General features: G+C 37.6%; 1 protein-coding gene across 3 annotated transcripts in view; it reads right to left on the bottom strand.

The window, feature by feature from the left end:
- The window catches only part of PDE4D (phosphodiesterase 4D), a 1,473,810-nt gene that overhangs the window by 742,793 nt on the left and 707,864 nt on the right, over window positions 1-23,153 (bottom strand). Inside the window, exon 1 of one of the 3 annotated variants that reach the window (XM_047756175.1) lies at window positions 11,087-11,694. The exons of the other annotated variants lie outside the window; for them this stretch is intronic. Coding sequence (XP_047612131.1) covers window positions 11,087-11,352 — 266 coding nt within the window. The 5' untranslated portion in view covers window positions 11,353-11,694. Of the gene's footprint in view, window positions 1-11,086; window positions 11,695-23,153 lie in introns of those variants that run through there. 3 annotated transcript variants of the gene reach the window in all.

The raw sequence follows: 23,153 nt of genomic DNA, 5'->3' as shown, positions 1-23,153 counted from the left end.
ATTAAACACAACACTATATCAATGATCCACAGATATATCTTAAACTGGAAAGGTGATACCGGAAAGATCACACTGTTAATGACACTGCTATTATTATTGTAAGAGGGCTCTGTTAAAGAAACCTGGTTCTATTCAGAGGCGAGTCGTAGTAATCCACCTTGTGCGTCATCAGCCTCCAATTCATATATGTTTTAGTTATTACTGCCCATAAATCATACGCTGTTCTATTTGGCACTCACTCAATAGAAAGCCATAAAAAAAAATCACACTGCGAAATAAAGCAAATACTATAAAACTAAAGAAGGTAAACAGGCAGAAATGATAATCCAAATAACCTTATTAAGCAGAAAGTTGCTAACTTCAAAAGGTCAACAATACACACTCATCATTTATAAATATAAATGTGAAGTTACATAAGAAAATGAGAAAGGACCCATGTACCCTACTAATTATAATATAAAGAGGAAGCCACTTTATTTTAATGATAGCTAATTTGATCAGCTCTTTATGTTAATGAGAGCTATCTTCTAAGGATAATGGAAAAGAAACTGGATGGTCTGAAATTACTGCAATGTAAAAATGGATATAGATGGAACTATGGAAAAATATTTATATTAAAATAGTATTTCAATGCTAAATCTCTTTAAATTTTTTTTCTATTATTCAATTTCACTTATTCTGAAGATATACTTTGGAGAAGTGGTGGTTTGTTCCTGCCAGTTCAAATATTTCCAAACTCCATACTCAAAAAAACAAAAATGGGAATTCCCATCGCAGATCAATGGAAATGAATCTGACTAGGAACCATGAGGTTGCAGGTTCAATTCCTGGCCTCACTCAGTGGGTTAAGGATCTGGTGTTGTGGTGAGCTGTGGTATAGGTTGCAGACACGGCTCAGATCCCAAATTGCTGTGGCTGTGGTGTAGGCCAGCAGCAACAGCTTCGATTAGACCCCTAGCCTGGGAACCTCCATATGCCACAGGTGCGGCCCTAAAAAGCAAACAAAAACAAAAACAAAAGCTATCCAGGGTGTTTCGTTTTTTTTTTTTTTTAATTTGTTTCAAATTTCTCCTCAAAATCTTTTATAAGCTTAGGTCTTATATAACTTAACCACTTTGAATTCTAAGAGATAAGAATTAGTCATCAATATAAGTGAACTTATATTTAAAACAGAAATAAACCCACAGATGTAGAAAACAAACTTATGGTTACCCAAGGGAAAAGGTGGTAGGGACGGATAAATTAGTATGAGATTAACGGATACCCACTACAACATATAAAATGGATAACCAACAAGGACCTACTATGTAGCACAAGGGACTATATTCAATATTTTGTAATAATCTATAAGAGAAAAGAACCTGGAGTTCCCGTCGTGGCGCAGTGGTTAACGAATCTGACTAGGAACCATGAGGTTGCGGGTTTGGTCCCTGCCCTTGCTCAGTGGGTTAATGATCCGGCGTTGCCGTGAGCTGTGGTGTAGGTCGCAGACGCGGCTCGGATCCCGCATTGCTGTGGCTCTGGCGTAGGCCGGTGGCTACAGCTCCGATTAGACCCCTAGCCTGGGAACCTCCATATGCCGCAGGAGCGGCCCAAGAAATAGCAACAACAACAACAACAACAAAAAAAGACAAAAGACAAAAAAAAAAAAAAAGAACCTGAATGTGTGTGTGTGTGTGTGTGTGTGTGTGTGTGTGTATGTAACTGCATCATTTTGCTGTACACCTGAAACTAACACAACTGGCAAAGGAACTATCCTTGCATTCAAAAAATTCCAAAATAGGAGTTCCCATCGTGGTGCAGTGGTTAATGAATCCAACTAGGAACCATGAGGTTGTGGGTTTGATCTCTGGCCTTGCTCAGTGGGTTCAGGATCCGGCGTTGCCATGAGCTGTGGTATAGGTCGCAGATGCGGCTCAGATCCCACACTGCTGTGGTTTTAGCATAGGCCGGCGGGTACAGCTCCGATTAGACCCCTAGCCTGGGAACCTCCATGTGCCATAGGAGCGGCCCTAGAAAAGGCTAAAAGACAAAAAAAAAAAAAAAAAAATCCAAAATATAAGTTTAAAAAAGGATTAGAGTTTAGCAAGCTAGTTGTTCAGTAATTTACCAAGAATCATAAATATATTTGTTTCAGAAATGCAAGCATAAATTATTTTCAAACTATAAACAGTATTACTAAACTACATATATTTGACAAATAGTGACACCACCATATACAGATTCATTCATATATACTAAAGTCAAATTATACCAGTCTAAGTGTGTATAAAATCAGAACACACACTCATACACACAGTCGTGGTGACAAAGTCCATTCAAATGGTTAATCATCGAGTTTGAAATTTCCTTCCACTATGGCAATCAAATACATCAACAGGACTTCTAGTCTACAAGACTAGAGATCTCTCCTGGTGACTCCGACATAAGAGTCACAGCAACTGAGGATATGTTTCTCGAGAAAACAACAAACATCTACTCCATGCATATTATACAGGTGGCACTTAGCCCCTCTTAGTGGATGCAAAGATTCCTAATTTTTAGGAATTTACAGTCCAGCTGTACAATCAAAACACACATGAGAAAAAAGATGGCATAAGACAGAAAGTGCTAAATAAATGGAAACATTTTGTGCTTTCAGAGTTCAGGGACAGATCTTACCAAATGAAGTCAGGAAATTTGGCCCTATACACATTTGTTCATGAAACCCAAAGTTAAGCCATTAATCCCAATGTTTTCACTTTCTTTCCTCTCATTAAACTTTATGTTTTATTGATGATGAACTGACCCAAAGAAAACAATCTCAGAAAAAGTCCTTTTAAAGGAGAAAGACAGACAGCATTTACTTCTGGTCCCAGAGATATTTCCACTCTGAAAGTAGATATCTTAAGACAAAGAGACCATTCCATAATAGGGGGACTGGGCCAGAAGGCTGGCCGATGAATAGGAGAGTGTTTTGAGGTCAGATGGGCTGTGGTCCTCCTGTCTGGCCACCCGTTCATTCACAGTCAGCCTATGAGTCAGGCCAGCTCTGGTTACCAGGCAGTTTGCTGCTCTGTTGCTTAGTGACTTGAGCCTGCAGACCATCCTTTCCAGCTGGCTCTTCTGGAACCAAACCTTAATAGATTTCTGACTTGATCTTTCTCTTTAGAGCTCAAGCTTTTCATGCCTTTTTCTCCAAATCATTGAAAATAAAATTATCCCCTGATTGGTTTTGTTTTGGTAATGGTCTTAAAAACAAACAAACAAACAAACAAAAAAAACTGCTCTGAATCAGAATGCTTTCTGTTGACCCTAAAAGTCCTCCTTCACCAAGGACATACATTTCTCCTATACAAACACATAATTTCATCAAAAAAAAAAACCCAAACAAACAAAAAAACACCTATGTCTACATTCCCACTAGCCACACATATTAAATATACTGAGATTCCACACCAAGAAATGGTTCTGTTCCTACCTTTCTGTGAATTCAGCACCATTTTGTAAAGTCACTAAACGTGGTCATTGTTACAGCTTTGATAATACAAGCAGGGTAGAGTAATACGTGTGAATATGACTCTTAGCCCAAAGGGAGGTAATGCTGAAAGAACAGAGGATAGAGAGTTAGGTAAATCTGAGTTCAAGTTTTTGTTTATTTTTTTGTTGGTTTGTTTTTACAGCCATACTTGCAGCATATGGAAGTTCCCAGGCTAGGGGTTAAACTGGAGCTTCAGCTACTGGCCCATGCCACAGCCACAGCAATGCCCAAACTGAGCCTCTTCTGTGACCTGCACCACAGCTTAAGGCAACGCTGGATCCTTAACCCACTGAGTGAGGCCGGAGATCCAACCAGCATCCTCAAGGAGATAACGTCAGGTCCTTAAACCATTGAGCCACAACAGGAACTCCCTGAACTCAAGTTTTTTGTTTTGTTTTGTTTTGTTTTTGTCTTTCGTCCTTTTAGGGCTGCACCCAAGACACATGGAGGTTCCCAGGCTAAGGGTCTAATCAGAGCTGTACCCGTCAGCCTACACCAGAACCATAGCAAAGAGGGATCCATGCAGAGTCTGTAACCTACACCTCAGCTTAGGGCAACGCTGGATCCTGAACCCACTGAGCGAGGACAGGGATCGAACCCGCAACCTCATGGTTCCTAGTCGGATTCGTTTCCGCTGAGCCACGGTGGGAACTCCTAAACTCAAGTTTTAGGTCAACTCATTTCATGGCTGCAGAGCTGAATGATCTTAGTTATGTGATAACTTCTCTGAGCTTCAGCTTCTACATTTGTAAAATACAGCTAGTAATACATAAATTCAATCTTGTTTGTTTTGAAGGATTGATGTGCATAAAGTATCTGACACATTGCAGGAACTAAAGCATTAATGGCCATGTTATTATAAATCTAAGGTTATAAACCTACGAAACTAAAAGTTTTTAGTCCAAAAGGAAGTCAAATATTACTTGTGGTATCAACTCAAGATCCCATTTTGAGAATAAGTATTTCATTTAAAATTGCTAGAGAGCATTTATGTCCTTAAAATTATACACCGAAAGTTTTTTCTGCTTTGTATACATAGACGAGATTGATATAAGATGGTATATAATTAAAGGTACAATAAAATAAAATTTTAAATTAGAATTTTTATTATTATCTATATATTTCCACATTTCTTATCCAAAATCATGGCTTCCATTCTAGAGCAAAAATCACCAATATTTTCATTTTGAAGGACCAGTAGCCTTGTTATGAGTCAGAGAATTATTGAAGCACTCTGTCCCCTGTTTTCACCCATGAGGCATACACCTCACTAACCTACAACAGCAAGTTAGAACTTATATTTAATTACTTATCTTAAATGTACTGTAGTTTGTTATCACTTTGTAAATTTAATTAGTCAATTGTTTTACCTGTAAATATCAAATGCCTCATAGCCATTTGACTTATGAATAAAGAGTCTGCAATTCAAAAAGGTTGAGTAACTAAGGTCAAAAATCAATTAGCCAGCAGAGCTGAAAATACATGGCTTCCACTATGCTAAACACCTCACAGTTTTAAAAGCACGATTTTTTTTCAAAAGCAAAACCATTAAAAAGACAATGACCTAACTTTGCCACACTTGTGATAATGAAGCTTCTTCCTAAAACTGCTACTTCAAGAACAATTTTGGTAGCTTCCTGTGTAAGGGGAAAGAAAGTGCTAAAGCGCTGAAGCTCTGATGCTCAATTAGTTACCTAACCTCACAGAAGCTTGTTATTTATAAAGAAATTTATATAAAGGATAACTTGTAAAATTTCAGCTATGATTTAAAAATTATTTTGATGAACTTTCAGATTTAATTTTTGATTTTTTTTCTCACTCAACATTTCTATTAGGCTTGTTAGAAAGACTGTCTTTTCTTGGAAGTAGTTTCACCACTAATAGAATAACTGGATTGGTAAAGATACACTTAAAATCTTTTTTCTCTTTAAAATAAATGTCAGGAGTTCCCGTCGTGGCTCAGTGGTTAACGAATCCGACTAGGAACCATGAAGTTGCAGGTTCGATCCCTGGCCTTGCTCAGTGGATTAAGGATCTGGTGTTGCTGTGAGCTGTGGTACAGGCCGCAGACATGGCTTGGATCACGCGTTGCTGTGGCTGTGGTGTAGGCCAGCAGCTACAGCTCCAGTTCGACCCCTAGCCTGGGAACCTCCATATGCCTTGGGTTCAGCCCTAGAAACGACAAAAAAAAATAAAATAAATTTTAAAAAATACAGCAAAATAAATGTCAAAGGTCATAGGAAGGGCATATGAATAATAAATTGCCATGTCATTTTATTATTTTCTTCATTTTCCTCAGTAACTCTGTCTCACCTTTATTTTGTAATTTCTTAAATATTACAAGTCAACTGACAAGTTCTTTAAGAAGAATGTCTTCCTGGGCTCTTCTGACTTTAGGAAAGGCTAATCAGACTCAAAATTTACAGACACTCCTAACTTGAACTGCCTCAAGATTTTTGCAGAAGACACTATACCAATTAAATCAGCAACACAGCTAAAGACTCAGCCAAATGGCCCCACCTAACCTGCTGGCATTTCTTCCTGTTGTGCGCCTCATATAATTTCCCCCTGAAACTTCCTCCCCGACTCCTTGCGTCACACTCTACCCAAAGCCCACCTCTGGGTTCCCAGCTCCTAGGAAAGCAGCAGCAATGCCCTTCTCTGGATATCCTCACCACAGAGACAGAGAAAAGCCAAGCTTCAAGTTAAGTCAGGCAAATTTAAGGAAGTTGGAACAAAGAAGAAAGAGTTCTCAAAAAGAATCCTCTAAATAATGGCTTTAAGAACCTACTTGCGTATGTGTGAGTGTGTTTGTGAGTGCGTGTTGGTGTGTGACCTATTAACTCTCTAAATCCTTGGACTTCTCCTTCAAGGTGATTAAGGGTTTATGGCCCCTTCTTGAAGAAAATTTATGGTATATGTCTCCCTTAAACAACAACCAGAAAAGCAACCACAGTTGCTGAAGAAATTATGACTCAAGAAAGCAAAGGTTTCCTTTCAAATATGAGCAATTTTAAGTCTGATGCCAATGCCTAGTAAAGAGAAATTTATAATAAGCAAAAATTATAGCCCCAAACCACTTATCTAGCTTCCTAAAAATCTTTAAGAGTTTCTAAAAGTCTCCTGAAAGAGGCCTTTCAAAAATCTAACTTGCTGTTTAAGGACATGACTGAGTTCTTCTTCTACCTTGGATATGTTGTAATTAATAACACACGCGAATACAGAGACGTTTTAAAGACGTTTGATTATTAACTGGATACTATCTTGCCCAAAGACATCCTATTGCCTAATATTACTGACAAACTCTAGAACACTTTCCTTCATTCCGTGCACAGAACCCAGTGTAAACTAAGGCGAAAACCTGAAAAATATGAAGATTTTCCGAACTGTTTGATTTTCCTAAAATAAACTTACACTGAAAGTTTTCTTCACCAGAAATTCCACTGACGTTCCTGCTGACATCAGAGGGAATCCCCTACTGTAATGAAAACAGTCCGGTCCCTAATCACTAGACTACAAGGTCCTTAGTAAAAAATGGTAAAGCAGGTGGTGAGAATCGTGAACACAAAAGGGTCCTAATCTCATATGCACAGCCCCAGATCAAATACCAGTGTTTGAAGGACATTAGCTAGTATAGTGATTACTGAAAGCATTGAGAGAACAGCAAAAGTAAAATGTGGTACAGATTCTGAAGAAGCAGCAGATTACTTCCAGGTGGAGGAACTGGAATAAGATCTCAGGAAAAGAGAGCTTAAAAGATGTGGAGAGTGGGAGTAGGCAGAGAAGAGGCATCAAGTCCCAGGGCTCTGCCTCGGCAATACCACTCTTTTCTGCTTTCACTGAAGCTGATATAGACTCATCATACCTTGAAACTCTAGGCCTCTTCCCATATCCTCATTTAGTCTAATCCATCCACTAACAAGCGACAGGGCAGTCATATAAAAACAGAGGAATGATCTTAAAGATTCAGGCTGAGCAAGGCTGGGCTAATAGGCACATAATGAAGAAAGTATTAGCTTATAATGGCACTAAGTGCCTGTCCCCGTGCAAAACACTTTCATTTACACATAATTGCACTTAATAAAACCGCAACACCAAGTGGATACTATTACTATTCCTAGGAAATTGGGTAACAGGAAAACCAGCAGATGTTAAGTAACTTGTTCAAGATCACGCAACTAGTAAATGGGAAGTCAAAATTTAAATGTAAGTCCTCTGACTTCTCAGATGCTCTCTGTACCAGGCACACAACACCTGGAGTATTGTATCCATTTAGTAAACTACTCTCTAAATGGGTTGTGAAAATCCACATGAAGTCTGTTTAAGAATGACCACGATCGACCTGATAAATACAACATATAAATATGAAATAACTTAGGGTGTTTAGGTAAGAGAAGAATTTTGAGAAAACATGATAAACACTGGTAATTGTGATGAATGAGTGTGCTGAGATGAACAGAACAAGGTCCTGGCTCTCTGATGGGTTACTTCAAGCCTCTGGCCTTAAAGGCTATGTTATGAATAAGCCAGTACTTCCCAATCAATAGGCTTGTCAAAAAATAGAACTGCTCAGTGTGTGACCCTCATCCAGGAGGTGTGCAGAGATGATAAAGGACTGGTCATCACAGAAGTTATTCTACAAATCCAACTGTGGTGTAGACAATGAACTGGGAGTCACTACCACATTGTGACTGACACGGGCTAGCTGTTCACCAGATCTGTTTTACCTTATTCCTGGCAACAGAGCTGAGACAGGTTTCCCAGACTCCTTTGCGGTTAGATATGGCCACAGAACTGAGTTCTATTTGGGAAAGAGTGGTACAAGTGATGTGTGCACTTCTAGGCCTGCTTCATAAAAGCTCACAAATGCCATCTTCTGTGCTCTTTTCCCTTGATTCAGCCGAGCCTGGCAAACTTGGAAACCAGGTGCTACAAAGAGTGGAGCCACAGATGGTAGCACTTGGGTCCCCTGAATTTACCCCAGGGCAGGCTAGTTCCCCATGAGAAGCAAAAGCAAGAATAAACATTTGCTGTGCCAATCCCCTGAGATTTAGAGAGTATACTGTCGAGCAAACTGATTATATTTATCAGATGCCTTCGAATGTGATTTATTTTTTCCACTAGAGTGCAAATTATCTGAAACCAAAGAATAGCTCTTGCTGAACTTTGTAATCAGTAGGTACAAGCTAAACACTTTAGACTCACTAGGTATTAAATATATGCATGTCTAAGGAAGGGAATACTAAGTATAGGAAGCAACATTCTGAGGCAGGAAAACACAAAGCCTGTATTTAAATGGCCAATCACCTAATTTAGGAGGAGGAGAGTATTCGAGTGTGGTGGTGGTAGCAGCAGTTTCAATAGTAAAACAAACAAAAATTATATATATATATACACACACACACACATATTCAGCACAATTTGGAATAAACTTTTAAGATTCTGAATCATGCTTAGTACAAGTAAATGAAAGCACAGATGGAACAATATTTGTCAATAGATGCCTGCAAGATATTATCAAAGTCTTGGGGCTTGTTGAAGCGATAAGGAAAACGTGAGGTACTCTTTTCCAGTTTCCTTGCCTGATGCTTTCTGTCCATGAGGGATATTGTTTCCCCTTAGCAGATACCATGATTTTTCTTTTTCATCTCCATTGCTCCCTTGATGCCTCCCTTGTCTGGTGGAGACCTGATATCCCACAATGAAATATCGGCAGAAATCGGGCTCTTGGAGTTTCTCCAAACAGCATCAGAAAAGGAAGTGCCAGAAATTTCAGAAGAAAGCCTGTTTTCATGAGATTTCCTGCCTTCCTTACATCTCAACATGTCCAAAGAGTTCCGATAACCTTCAGTTGAACTCTAGGTTGCTTCACTCAGAAATCAAGCGCCTGAGTTGAGGCTTAGCCATTCAGCAACAGGTTCGATTTTGGAACTAAAATAAAAAAAACAACAACCCTAAGGGACGTTGCATATCCAAATCCTGGGCCTCTCTGAGCCCAAGCCAGCTTTCCTGCTCTGGCACCTGGTGCTATCCCTCCCCCTCAGAGCATCTCCCAGTGTTCCTCCACGCCTTTCATTTACCGCTTATCTCTGACAAGTTTTCTCAACCTTATCTTCCTCAGAGAGAAGTCATTCTTTGTCCATCCCTTTAAGACTGAAAAATCCCATGTTTGCCTTACCCCTCTTACAAACATTGTATCTAATTAACCTTAGACACTCCACTTTGGTAAAATCTTGGAGAAAAGAAAAGCACTTCCCTAATCAGAGATTTAGCTATTTAAAAATGACAATTCTAAGGTCAGACATTTCTTTGGGTGGGACAACCTTTTTATTTCCTTTGTCTTCTATTTTCATCTATGACATGGATGCTTTCCTGGGTAGGGCCATGCTCCTTAAGTTTAGATTTTGACTCTATTTCTTGCTGCTGCTTTCCTAGAAGTCTTGATTCCGGGTTTTTTGAGGGTTTTTTTTTTTTTTTTTGGTTCTGTTTTGTTTTGTTTTTACCATTCCTGGCATACTCTATCGTGTTCTATGGAAAAGCTGTGTAAAAATCATTCACTCAGATTCTCAACATTATTTCTGTTACACCTGTTTTCTTCATCATAATTAATATTCATTTTACCAAAACTTGGAGGTAGTGTACAGAACCTACTACTGCCTAAAATTAACCAACTCTTTATCACAGACCCCTCTTTCTCTGCCCATAACCGAGAATTGCCTCTTCTCTGGCAGAAACACCACAATAAGCTCATCCAATGCTTTATTTTAATAGTTGTTCTCAGGAGAGCATGAAAATGCTAAGAATCTTCTAGAAAACCATCTGGCACCATATGCATAAAACAAATTCACTTATTATATAGAAGGTAAAAACTTCATAAAGAAAATTAAAATACTAACAAAACATTCAAAGAATTCAAGAACAGAGCAGTATTACCAAGTACCAGGCTACAACTTTCTGCACAGCATTCCTAAACCCTTTTTTCTCTCCAATGAGATTACAAATTACACATTGAAATTACAAATATTATTAAAGTCAGTAATTAGAAGGAGTTTTACCAGGACACACCATTTGACTTATACACACAAACACACACACATACACATACACACACCCTCCATACACATCTCTGTTTAACTGGGGATCAGGCAGAAAAGAGAACAAACTATGATCTTCCTCCTCGCCTTTCTGGTCCTTTCTTTCCTAGGCTGTGGCAGGACCTGGCAGGGGTATTAGCTTAAGAAATCAAAGAAACGCCACCACGTCGGTATGGGAGTAAAACTGCATTCTTATTTGACATCTGGAATCCAGTTTTCTTGTAAGAACTTGCAATAGGAATTGAACTTTGAGAACCACCCACCTCAAGGGCTCCTATTACCAATCTCAAGGATTCCTGCCCTGACTTGGACATCTGAGGGATTCATTAAGGTAGATTTCTGCTGATAAATCACAGGTGAGCAGTGAAGCTGGTCCTCCCTTCCCTCCCCACCCTTAAAGCGAAAGGCGGGAGGAGCAAAAATCTCCCAGAGGGAACTGGCCACCATTTCTGATATTCCGTGCAAACCTTACCACGTATGTGCCACGGTGAAACGCCGCTGTTTGGGGATGTTGCTGCTGAGAAGCATCCTGCGCAGGAGCCTGGGGGAATTTCTCGGAGAAATCACCGGTGAGAGCTTGGGAGAAACCGATTTCCTTGCAGTCTTGGACTTCTCCTGCTGCAACAGGTTTTCCCGCAAGGATTTCACAAGATCCTCGTTCAGCCAGGGGTTTGGACAGTGCGGATTATCCACTTCAGGGACTGTTAAGGTGTCCGGGCTTGTCGTCTGCTGAGCCATTTTCCCCGGTCAACTTTGTATTTGGCGACGATCCAGGGCAACGTGGTTCCCTGGCCTCTTTCCAGTGATTGCCTCGCTCGGCGTCGGAGAAATGTCCGGAGAAGGAGATCGGATCCAGCTGCTGCTAGTTCATTCGGTCGCTGCCTCAGTCTCTCGGCGGAGATGGGGCTGGGAGTAGACCAGGAGAGCGCACTCCTCAGCGGAAGCCTCCTGAACGTCACTCCCCCTCTCTGCCGATTCCTTGCCAAAGATCACTGCCGAGCTCTCATGGCAGAGGAACATGGAGGGAAGCCACTGCGCGCGAGGCTTTTGTCAGCGCTGCAAAGCAGCCTGTTAAACTATTGGAACTAATGCGCCGCAGCTGCTCCAGTGACTTCTGCTTATGTACATAAAAAGTCCTGGGGGGAGGGCTTAACCATCAGATGCCTGCTGCCGGTTGTTTGGCTAGTCTTTCCATTTGCTTATTCCTGAATCCAAAGGAAAGAAAAACTTTGAACTTGACCTTCCTCTCCCGCAAGGTCTATTTATCTCCCTTCGGTCCGCGTCCATAAAAGAAATTGCTAGTCCTTTGGTTTTTATAAGGGAAGAACACACTAGCAAGACGAGGAGAAATATATCCCTGTTTGCTGGGCTCAGTCTGGTGCACCTTATAAGACAAATCCCAAGAGAATAAAATGGACTCTTTCCTTCTCTCTCTCTTTCTAGTTAGAAACCAAACAAAAGGTTTCAAAATACTGCATATGCAACGCATTACAGGTTGCCTTTATGTTGCATAGCTTTGCTAATGAAGGCCCTTACAAAGTGGAACACAGTTATATCCACAAATGGTATTTATCTCCTTGCATTTAAAATGACCCTCCAGAGGAACAGATTATTTTCATGAGGCAATTTTAAATGATTTTAAAGTTTCAGTTATTGTTTATGGTATGTGTGTATATATATATATATATACACACAAACACACACACACAATTTAATTATAAAAAAATAAATCTAGCTTTTCATAGTTATTACTTAACTGTTTTAAACATAAGGTTTCCCTTGTGATCAGAATAGCTTCAACAGACTTACTCAATGGAGGTTTAAAATGAAAGAGAATAGCATTGAGAACTTTGTCTAGATACTCATGTTGCAACAGAAGAAAGGGTGGGGGAAAAATGTAATTGTAATGTATACATGTAAGGATAACCTGACCCCCTTGCTGTACAGTGGGAAAATAAAAAAAATAAAAATAAAAATAAAATAAAATGAAAGAGAAGAAATTATTTCCTGCATATTTATTTATTTATTTTTCCTCTTTAGGGCCACACCTGCAGCATGTGAAAGTTCCTGGGCTAGGGGACAAATGTGAGCTCTAGCTGCGGTGTACACCACAGCCATGGCAACACCGGACCCAAGAAACATCTGCAGCTTATCTACGTTGCATCTTTTGGCAATGCTGCTGCATCCCTTAAACCACTGATCTAGGCCAGGAATCCAACCCACATCCTCAGAGAGAGACAATATCAGATCAAGTCCTTAACCCACTGAGCCACCATGGAAACTCCTATTTCTTGCCTATTTAGTTTGCTACTGGAAAAAACTCAAATATTACAACAATTCAAGCAAGTAGGTGATGTTTAATCTCATTATATAGACACCGGTAGTACAAACATTAGAACTGGATTTGAAAGGGAATCCAAACCTTTGATTATAGAAGTCCCCAGCAGTCTAGTGATGCTACAGACAATTCAGGATTGAAATCAAATCACATTTTTCAGGATGTAAAAAAATATATACATATATAATTTTTTAATTACAATTTTTTAAATATATATATAATTTTTTAAACCCAATAACTTAAGAAGGAGTTAGGAAATGCATCCGATAAAATAAAGAATAGAATAGTCTGATTCAATTTTTTTTTGGTTTCGATGATTACTATTAAGTCAATTCTGAAAGTTCTTCCTATCTTCTTCCCTTCTTGTTCCACCTTAAGTTTTAACTCCTTGCCATTAAAATGTCACAGAAAAGGATACTCTGATATTCTGTTCACAGAAGCATGGGGTGTTCCTTTAATTATCAAATGATACACAGATACCATGACAATCAGAAAATCTGTTAGGCAAATATTCAAATTTAAAAAAAAATCAGGGTGTGATTATTCTTATTCCTAAAGAATTTTCACTAGCACAAATTTTTATCACTGTGCAACATTAAGAGGCAAAGTCCCTCAGTTTACAGTATGTATTATTATATTATACATGTAATACATATATATATTATACACACATAAATGTAATGATTAAAATGAGTAGCCGATTTCTGTAAAATGGGCTGGGAACTGACAATTAGGTGTGCAAAACAGGTAGGCAGTGCTTACCCTCAAAGAGTTCATAACCCAATGGAAAGGACCAGACTATGCTCAGAAAACAAAACAAAACAAAACAAAACACCAAATGACCTAAAAAATGAGATTAATAGGTGCAGAAAAATACAATGAGAATGGGATGCATAAGTGAAGAGGGGATACTGAGCTGGAGTAAAGCTTGAAGAGGGTGAAGAGCAAAAATTTATAGAAAGGAAGTTAAGAAGTGCATTCTAGGATGAGGAATTAAGCAACTCTAATAAAGAGGAAGTAGGTGTGTTTTGTTCAAAAAGAAAAAAAAAACAGTCATAGATATAAAACCTGTTTGGGTTTGCAGAAATAAATTCAGATAGCAGGATAAAGTGAGAAAAAAAAAACAATAGGCAACAAACTGACATAACAACAACAACAACAAAAATAAATACATGAATAGAAAACTTTCCCACTTGCTGAGACTTAGTTTCATTCAACAAACACTTGAGGGCATTTAGTTGTACTCTAGGATATTTAAAGACTAGCTCTGTGCTGTCCTGCCCTCTAGGAGGTTATAATTGAGTAAAGGTTATAATTGAGTAATTGACCTAATAAAGTATAGCCCAAGTACCCAGAGGAGAGCCTGGAAGCTGGAGATACTTAAATGTCTAATTCTAAGTAGGAAAAATGATTTTCAGTGACTGAAAAAAGGAATTGATATGAGTGAGAATGATATGGGATCTATATTGGGAAATGCATTTAGTTCAGAGGATTCTAGATTCCAGTTCTTGCTTTTGATGGCTTTCACTTAAGAGGGGTAAAATTTACAAGCTCACCTTCTCCTATTTGTCATGTCATGTGGCTACTCAGAGATGGGGCACTTTGTTGATGATCGCAGCTAAGCTTAAATAGAAGATATAAAACTATTCTGTTAAAAAATTCATTGAGAGTTGTGGTTAAACATGGACTAGCACGGGGCAAAGGCATTCTGCAAATCACCTATTGCTTGGTGCATGTTAAAGGATTCCATTGTAGAAGTGGAACTGGCTACCTCTAGGCAGGTCCCCATATCCTCTCATTATTTGTTCAATTTCCTGACATCTACAATTACCCTCCTGAATTCTCCCATGATTTATGGCATGCATGCTCCTTTTTGAAAATAAAATTTTGTTTTGAGTTTTTTTCTGCCACCTCCTTGAAATAACTTGAAAAGCCCTGCAGTGTTACAAAATCATGCTTGAAAATAACTGCCTTAGGGAGCATGAATTGTAAAGCTCTGAAGATAACCAAGTAGAGGAGGTTTGGATAAATTGGAAATTCTCTTTATAATAATGCAGAGGGTCGGGGGAACTCTCCCAACAGGGGCACAGTTTGCTTTCCTTTTTCTGTTTTTTAAAAAAATCTTTTTAAAACGAGCTGCCAGAAACTTTTCTGAAAAACACAGTACTGTAAATGACAGCCAAATAAGGCCTTACATTTTAACGAATGGAAATTTGAAAGTGGGTGAAATGTTTTGATAAAAGCACCCACGCCTAGAACAGCAGATAACACCTCTTAACTTAATGGAAGTTTTCCAAGATACTTTGTTGTGAATTTTCAAAATTTATTTTTTTAGATTCTTTGGAATCCTTGAAAAGTTTCAATTAATTATTCATAAGAAGCAAAACAAATAAGAAATAAGATTGGCACAAGTTCTGGGATGAAGACTAGGAAGTGTGCCCTTGCCTAGGTAAGAACAAGGAAGGCTGGATTTCCCACACTGAAAAGAAGCAATGGTGCCGTGCGGCTAAATGGATAAATGGATAAATTTAAATGATTTACACTTAACTATGGAATGCATTGTATGTTTCTCCCAACTATGGTTTAATTAGGTAAATAGTGTATTAAAATGAAACTTCTCTTTAAATTGTCCACAGGATGTGGTCCATGGAAATAATTTGATAGTGGGAGGGATTATGTTGTCTAGCAGGTAAGAGAATATATGTGGCAGCCAAAAGCATGCCACATATATGACACTTACTAGCTGTGTACTTTACTTGTCTATGGCTTAGTTCCTCATCTGTGAAATACAATGATAATGATAGCTATTGCACAAGAATGCTGCAAAGATTAAATGTGTTAATAACCATGATACACCATGAATGAAGAGTGCCTGGTACAGAGTAAACAGCCAGTAAATGAAACCTGCCACTAGCTGATGCATGGAACTTAACGAAATTTACACTTAATAGATACCAAAGATGTACCAGGCATTTTGCATTTTATGTCATTTAATTATTGCAATAACTCTTAAGGTGTTATTTTATTAACATTATTTATACTGAAGAGGGCATAAGGAGGTAAAATAACTTTACCCAACATCATCTGGTTCAATATTGCAGAACAGAAATTTGTCTGGGAAGCGTCAGGACTTATTACTTCAACTCTATGTCAAAACCATCCCCAAAGGAAATCTGATCCAATATTTAGATATTGCTATGGAAAACAGTAGAAATCTGAGTGATCTGAGCTCTTGGTCTAGTTAATACTAAATTCTGTCCTTGGCTCCACTCAGGGACATATATGGTGATAACCTGTGAAGCCTGCCAAGTCATGAAATTCTTACAAAGGTATGATATTCAAGTGAGGGCAGCTTGCAGTGGAATTCCTGAGTGTTTTGTTCATCTATAATGCTTGTACTCCTTTGATATGAAGCTGTTTTCTTGTGACTCCATGGTAGTTTTCCACTTTACCAAATAATATACTATGTGATTATTTTATTTTATATTTTCATTATGACTATTTTTATTGAGAATTTATATTATTATAACTTCTGATGATAAAATTATATTATCATCATATCTCAAATCACATCTGAACATTGTAGAACTCGGCCTTCAAATCATCATCGCTGAACATTTATTAGGTACTGGGCTGGCTGGCAGAGATAAAAACAGTAAAATATCTCAAAACTATTTGAAAGTAGAAGATATAGGAGGAGTTCCCGTGGTGGCGCAGTGGTTAACGAATCTGACTAGGAACCATGAGGTTGCGGGTTCGGTCCCTGCCCTTTCTCAGTGGGTTAATGATCCGGCGTTGCCGTGAGCTGTGGTGTAGGTTGCAGACGCGGCTCGGATCCCGCGTTGCTGTGGCTCTGGCATAGGCCGGTGGCTACAGCTCCGATTTGACCTCTAGCCTGGGAACCTCCATATGCTGCGGGAGCGGCCCAAGATATAGCAAAAAGACCAAAAAAAATAAAAAATAAAAAAATAAAAATAAAAAAGAAAGTAGAAGATATATACACAACCCCTTCAACAGAGAAAATGAATGATAAATACCAAATTAATAATAGAAATGGTCAGTGCCTCAAGGATTTGGAGGAGTAACTAATATATATCTAGACTAGCGGAATGTAACTCAAAGAAGAAGCAGGACTTAAATTAAGCCTTGAAAGAAAGTACTTGTGGAAGAATAATATATTTTAGAAGGTAGGTAGTCTAAGAAAGGTGAGAGATGCTGGGTTTCAAAACTTATGGAAAAATCAATAAAATGCATGTATTTTGCATATAGCTAGCTGATATACAGAGAATACTAATTTAGTGGTAATATGTATTATAACTTGGAGTAGGATGATTCTAAAGACTATTTTCACAGTTCTGTTTCAATATAAATTTGTAGCAATGGAAAGAAAGGGGCTAATTACACAAGAATTAGAAGGATTTATTCATTGGCTATACATGAGCTATTCGGGTCAATACGGAAGTCAAAAAGATTAGACATTTCTTAACTTAATCAATTATACGTTTCATCTAAATAAGTATGGTTCACCTAATTAATCATTAAAAGGTTGTTAATGTAATAAAAAGTACCTATGGTTTATTAAACAAAAGAAGTACACCTGCTTAATTTATATTAGAGCTACATTTTGAGCATACTAAGTGTTCTTCCAAGCTCAATTTGTTTTAATAAAAGGATTAAATGGGTTTTGTTGCTAGATTAAATCTAGGTACATGGTTTTTTTTCCTCCTAGATTAAAGCTAAATGTTAGGGATCCATCTATTGAAATAGCAAGTCAACATTTAATTTTTTTTTTTTTGTCCTTTTGCCATTTTTGGGCCGCTCCTGCGGCATATGGAGGTTCCCAGGCTAGGGGTCTAATTGGAGCTGTAGCCACTGGCCTACACCAGAGCCACAGCAACACGGGATCCAAGCTGCGTCTGAGACCTACACCACAGCTCACGGCAACGCCGGATCCTTAACCCACTGAGCAAGGCCAGGGACCGAACCCACAACCTCATGGTTCCTAGTCGGATTCATTAACCACGGCGCCACTACAGGAACTCCTAATTTGAAATAAAAGTTACCATTTTATAAGGCACAAATACCGGCAACATTAACGTAGCATGTTTATTTTGTTTCTGAGGAAAAAACCCTGCAACACAATTTAGGTAAGACTCTTTTGGTTTCTCCTGATACAGTCACTTTAAAGACCTTCCAATACTAGGGGACAATTCCTCTTGATTACAATGCTAAAATGAAACACTAGAATGCTTGAAGTATTAATCAAACTTCAATAAAGACAACATGTTTTGATGGCTTTTAAAATGTTAACATAATATCTGATACTTCTGGGTCTTCTTTCAGTGGGAAGAATAGTGAAGCCATTTGCCTTCAACTTGTAGACCAGAAATCTTTTATATCCCACTACATCTATAGTGGATTGTCCCCTAGCATAATGGATGAATGAACAAATACTAGATTCAAGTGCAAAACCAAATGCCCTAAGCATAAACACTTTGCATCATTACTTAATATGTTCATCACAATTGTTATAATAAAGCAGGTACTACTACCTTCATTTTAAAGTTGAGGAAACAGAGGCACCAAAATAAAATAACTTCCTTAAGAAGTTAAATAAGTTCCTCAGTCATATACCTCCACCAGGTAAAAGAGCTGGGATTTTAAAGCACATAGTCCACATCTCAAGCCCATGCATGTAACCATGCAGTGGTTACATGTATTAATTAAACTGCATTAATTAAATTAATTAAAACATTAATTTAATGTATTAATTAATTAAAATAATTAAAGTTAATGCAGTGTAATTAAAAATAACACAAGCAAATTAATAAAGATACTCTTAGCAAAATGAATTCACGTAACTTGATATATGCAAATCTAATCTTTACAAAATATCTGTTACAGCAGTTTTTGAAGTGAAAATATTTTCAAACCCCAATTAAGGCCCATTAATAATGGTATTTTGAAGCTCTGACATATATTTCTTCAAAACCAAAAGATCTCCAAACTCTCCCGAATTATTCATTGTATTACAAACAATGGACATTGAATGAACAAAAGAATTTGAGTACACCTCCAGTCTTTTGCTGTTTTTGTCCACATAATAGACATGTTAGTAAACAAAATACAACATGTACCCCAATCTCAGAGGAATATAACACAATAGTGATCTATTCAAAACTTGACACCAAGCAACACATTTCCTCATTTCTCTTTTTCAGTTTCTGTACCCATCCCCACTGGCCCCAGGAAAGGATTTTTAAAGTCTTTCTCTAATGGACGTAATTAAAAAGCCTCCCTCTGACCCTGACCCATAACATCTGTTTCAGTCATTCTGTTTTTTAGATATGGTTTTTAGGAGACAAAAATAGTGTATTTCACTGAAAGTCCATTAATTCAGAGGTTTATAATTGTAGCTGGCAAATTGTTTTTTAAAGTTTAACATATTTAGACAATGATCCTTCATAAGCAAATTGTGTTTTTAAGGATGACATTTTTCATACCTAACTGTAAAGAATCTTCTGAGACCTAGTCATTCATCTGGGGTGCTTAACAAAGGATAGGGAGTGGGATGGCCTGGGAGTTTGGGGTTAGTGGATGCAAACTATTCCGTTTAGAATGGATAAGCAATGAGGTCCTCCTCTACAACACAGGGGAATATATCCAATCACTTGTGATACAACATGATAGAAGACAATGCGGGAAAACAAATATGTGCTTATGTATGACTGGGTCACTTTGCTGTACAACAGAAACTGACAGAACATTGTAAGTCAACTATAAGAAACATTTTTTAAAAATTAAAACAAAAAGGTATCATAGAAAATGGACTTTTGTTCCCAGTTCTGTAATCAGTTAGCTAAGTCACCTTAAACTAGTTCATTATATTCACTGGAACTCAGTTGTCTAATTAAAAGTTCTGTAACTTTACTAGTATTTTATAACTAAAAAAGAAAGGAAGGAAGAAAAAAAGAAAGATGGTGTCTTCAATAGCAAGTCTCAATTGGTTTAAGAAAAGCCATTATCAAGTGTATCTGGGGCAACAAGATCTCTTCTATTTGCATTTAATGATAGTATGTTCCACAGATTTTTTTTTCCCTTTTTTTTAGGGCTGCACACGAAGCATATTGAGGTTTCCAGGCTAGGGGTTGAGTAAGAGCTGTAGTTGCTGGCCTATACCACAGCCACAGCAACACAGAAACCGAGCCAGGTCTGCAACCTACACCATAGCTCACTGCAACACCAGATCCATAACCCACTGAGCAAGGAGTGGGATTGAACTTGATCCTCACAGATACTAGTCAGATTTGTTTTTGCTGAGCCACGATGGGAACTCTGACACAGATGATGTTTTAAAGGAGAAATGGAAAAGATAAATTTAGTATTTTAGACGTTGATGATGGAAAATAAGAGTGTGTAGCACCAACCAGGTACCTTACTAAAGCTTTTATGGCCCTGAAACTTGATAAGATTCCTTCCCTAACTAGGTAAAAAATTTGTTCTGACATCTGAGTCACAGCTTGGGAGACAGAGTGGGAGAGCAATGCTTAAGTTAATTTAGTATTTGGAATCAAAGCATTGTTTTACTTCTAAAATAGTGAAACTACAGAGAGAGGTATATTCACTGTTACATAACGTAAGATTTTCTAAAACTTCAGGGCTTAACTCACACTTTAAGCAATAAGAAAAATTTCTACATGCAGATTTCACAAAGCGTATCCCACCAAAGGTGACTAGTTCAGGACAATTTTAATGATCTGCGTGGGGAAAAAAGCATTTTGTGATACATACACATACACACACACACACAAGCACAAATCTATAGGGCTGGACTGAATAATTAAACATGTATCCAGGTTACAATAAGATCTTTAGTTTTTTTAATATGCTAATGGTTTTATGAAAGCAGATTTGCTTGGCTCTGAGTCTATCTGCATCTTCCAGCATGTCCAGGAACACTTACCTGGTCTTACCACAAACATCTTCTTGAATATAGCTGATGTGTAACATGAACCTTCCATTGCTTTTGATATGCTGCTTTTTTTTTTTCTACTGAACTGCAGTCAAACAGAATGCTTCCAACAGAACCATGAGTATTCCAACCAGCTGCCCTGGTACCATCCTCTACTAGACTCAAGGTAATTGTTCAACTCCTGCACTGAGGCTTATTCTGCCCTCCTCTTCAATAGTGTATCTTTCCTTAGGTCCAAAGAAGGACTGGTTTCAATGGCACTATTGATGAGATGATGTGCAAAGGCATCTGAAGGCTACATGACTGCTTTTCAAACTTTAATGTACCTAAGAATCACCTGGAGACCATGGCAAAATACATATTCTCATTCAGTAGGTTTGGGGTGTGGGGCTTGATAGTTTGGATTTCCAAAGCTCCCAGCTGATGTCAATGCTGGTTCATGGATGACTCCATAAGTAGGTAGCTACTAGATTAAGTAGAGATTCCTGGCTATTGAAGTCTAGCAAACAAAGGCAATTAACTTGTACACAGGTGGTGTCATTTTAAATTTATAGTCAGACATTTGCGTAGTGCTTAAATATATTGCCGATATTTTAATAAATAATGACATTTAAAAATAACTCATAACCATTTTTTTAAATGAACACATGCATTCTAAAAGATTTGATTCTAAAAGCAAATTTTGCTATATTAGATCTGTACTTTAAGATGAAGCAAAAAATACTTGATTTAAGTTGAAAAACAAATCCTTTTGCAAGTGTAGTGGAATTCTTTTTCTGTTGATATATTATTCATTGAAATTAAAAGGCAAGACTTATTTAAGACTAATAGACTCTTTCCAGCATGTAATTTATTTAATCTAAGAGTATTTATTTGGACAAATACTATGGCTAGTTTCTATAAACATAATGATGCTGATCTTTGTATATCTGGGGACACAAGATTCATTCTTTGCTGTGTTCACAGTTAGCTAGGACTTTGTGCAGTTTACTGTATATGAAGCAACATCAAGAACACTCCTCATCAAGATTAACTACCATGATATTGATCTATTATCTAAAAAGTTAATCAAGAAAGTATTTGTGCTTCCACCATAGTGAATCTACATATAGCTGTGTAAGCAGATATATGCTCTTCTTTCTGGTGCTTTCAGTGAAGTTATTCTGATCTTGAAGTCCTCAAATAATTGCTTAATTATGTTCACAAATCTGATTTTTTCCAAAATAATTATTTTCAGTCCTAATAAAATATGTTACACTAATATAAAAACATACATTCTAGCTAATCTAATAGCCGTCATTTATATTCTGGAATTACATATGCATTGCATAAAGCAGCCAGTAATTATTTAATTGGTTACAAAGGGAAAATATTAAATGAAAAGAAATCCTCTTGTTGCACCCATGATGAATACACTTCAGTCTCAGCAGCAGTTGCCTCTTGATCCTTGTACTTTTTGACTAAAAATAAAAAATTCACAACCTAAAAATTGAGAATTATGTTTTATTTAGTGGACATACAGAGGACGTAAGCCTGGGAGACAGCCTCTCAGAGAAACTGTTCCAAAGACATAAGGGAAGAGTCGGGATATATAGGAATTTTTGTAAAACAAAAACAAATAAAATACCCAAGTAACTGGAAACATCAAAATATTACAGTTAACTAAAGAAAAATCAGCCACCTCAAGTTAATGAATTTAGCACTTTTCTTTGTATGGGAAGATGTAAGAGCCTGGGATCCTTGAAATCATTCCTTTGTCATTCACCTCAACTATCTAGGGCTTGATGGCTAGAACATCCTTTGTTTACTGCTATTGCAGGAGACATTCTTATCTACATACTTTAAATGCCTAGAATATAGTAGGTGCTCAGCAGACACTTGTTAAAGGAAGGAAACAATGGTATCTACAGTTTGTTTTAGTATCTTCCTTTGTGTGCTTTTAGATAGTTAACAGGCTAAAAGGACAGCATGCCCAAACATTTTATACTGATCTACAAGATAAAAGTTTGCAATGCTTTAGAAATCCTATTGCTAGGCATACTTTCAATTTTATAAATGTATTACTTTTATTTTTTGTTTGTTTTTTATTTATTTTTTATTTTTTATTACTCAAATGAATTTATCACATCTGTACTCGTTAATGATCATAACAATCCAATTTCACAGGATTTCCATCTCACAACCCAAATTATCCAGATCATACATAATCTAATCTCACTGTAAAATTTT

The sequence above is a fragment of the Phacochoerus africanus genome, chromosome 1 (genome assembly GCF_016906955.1).
Source record: "Phacochoerus africanus isolate WHEZ1 chromosome 1, ROS_Pafr_v1, whole genome shotgun sequence".
NCBI lineage: Eukaryota > Metazoa > Chordata > Mammalia > Artiodactyla > Suidae > Phacochoerus > Phacochoerus africanus.
This window is presented reverse-complemented; position numbering and strand designations above follow the sequence as displayed.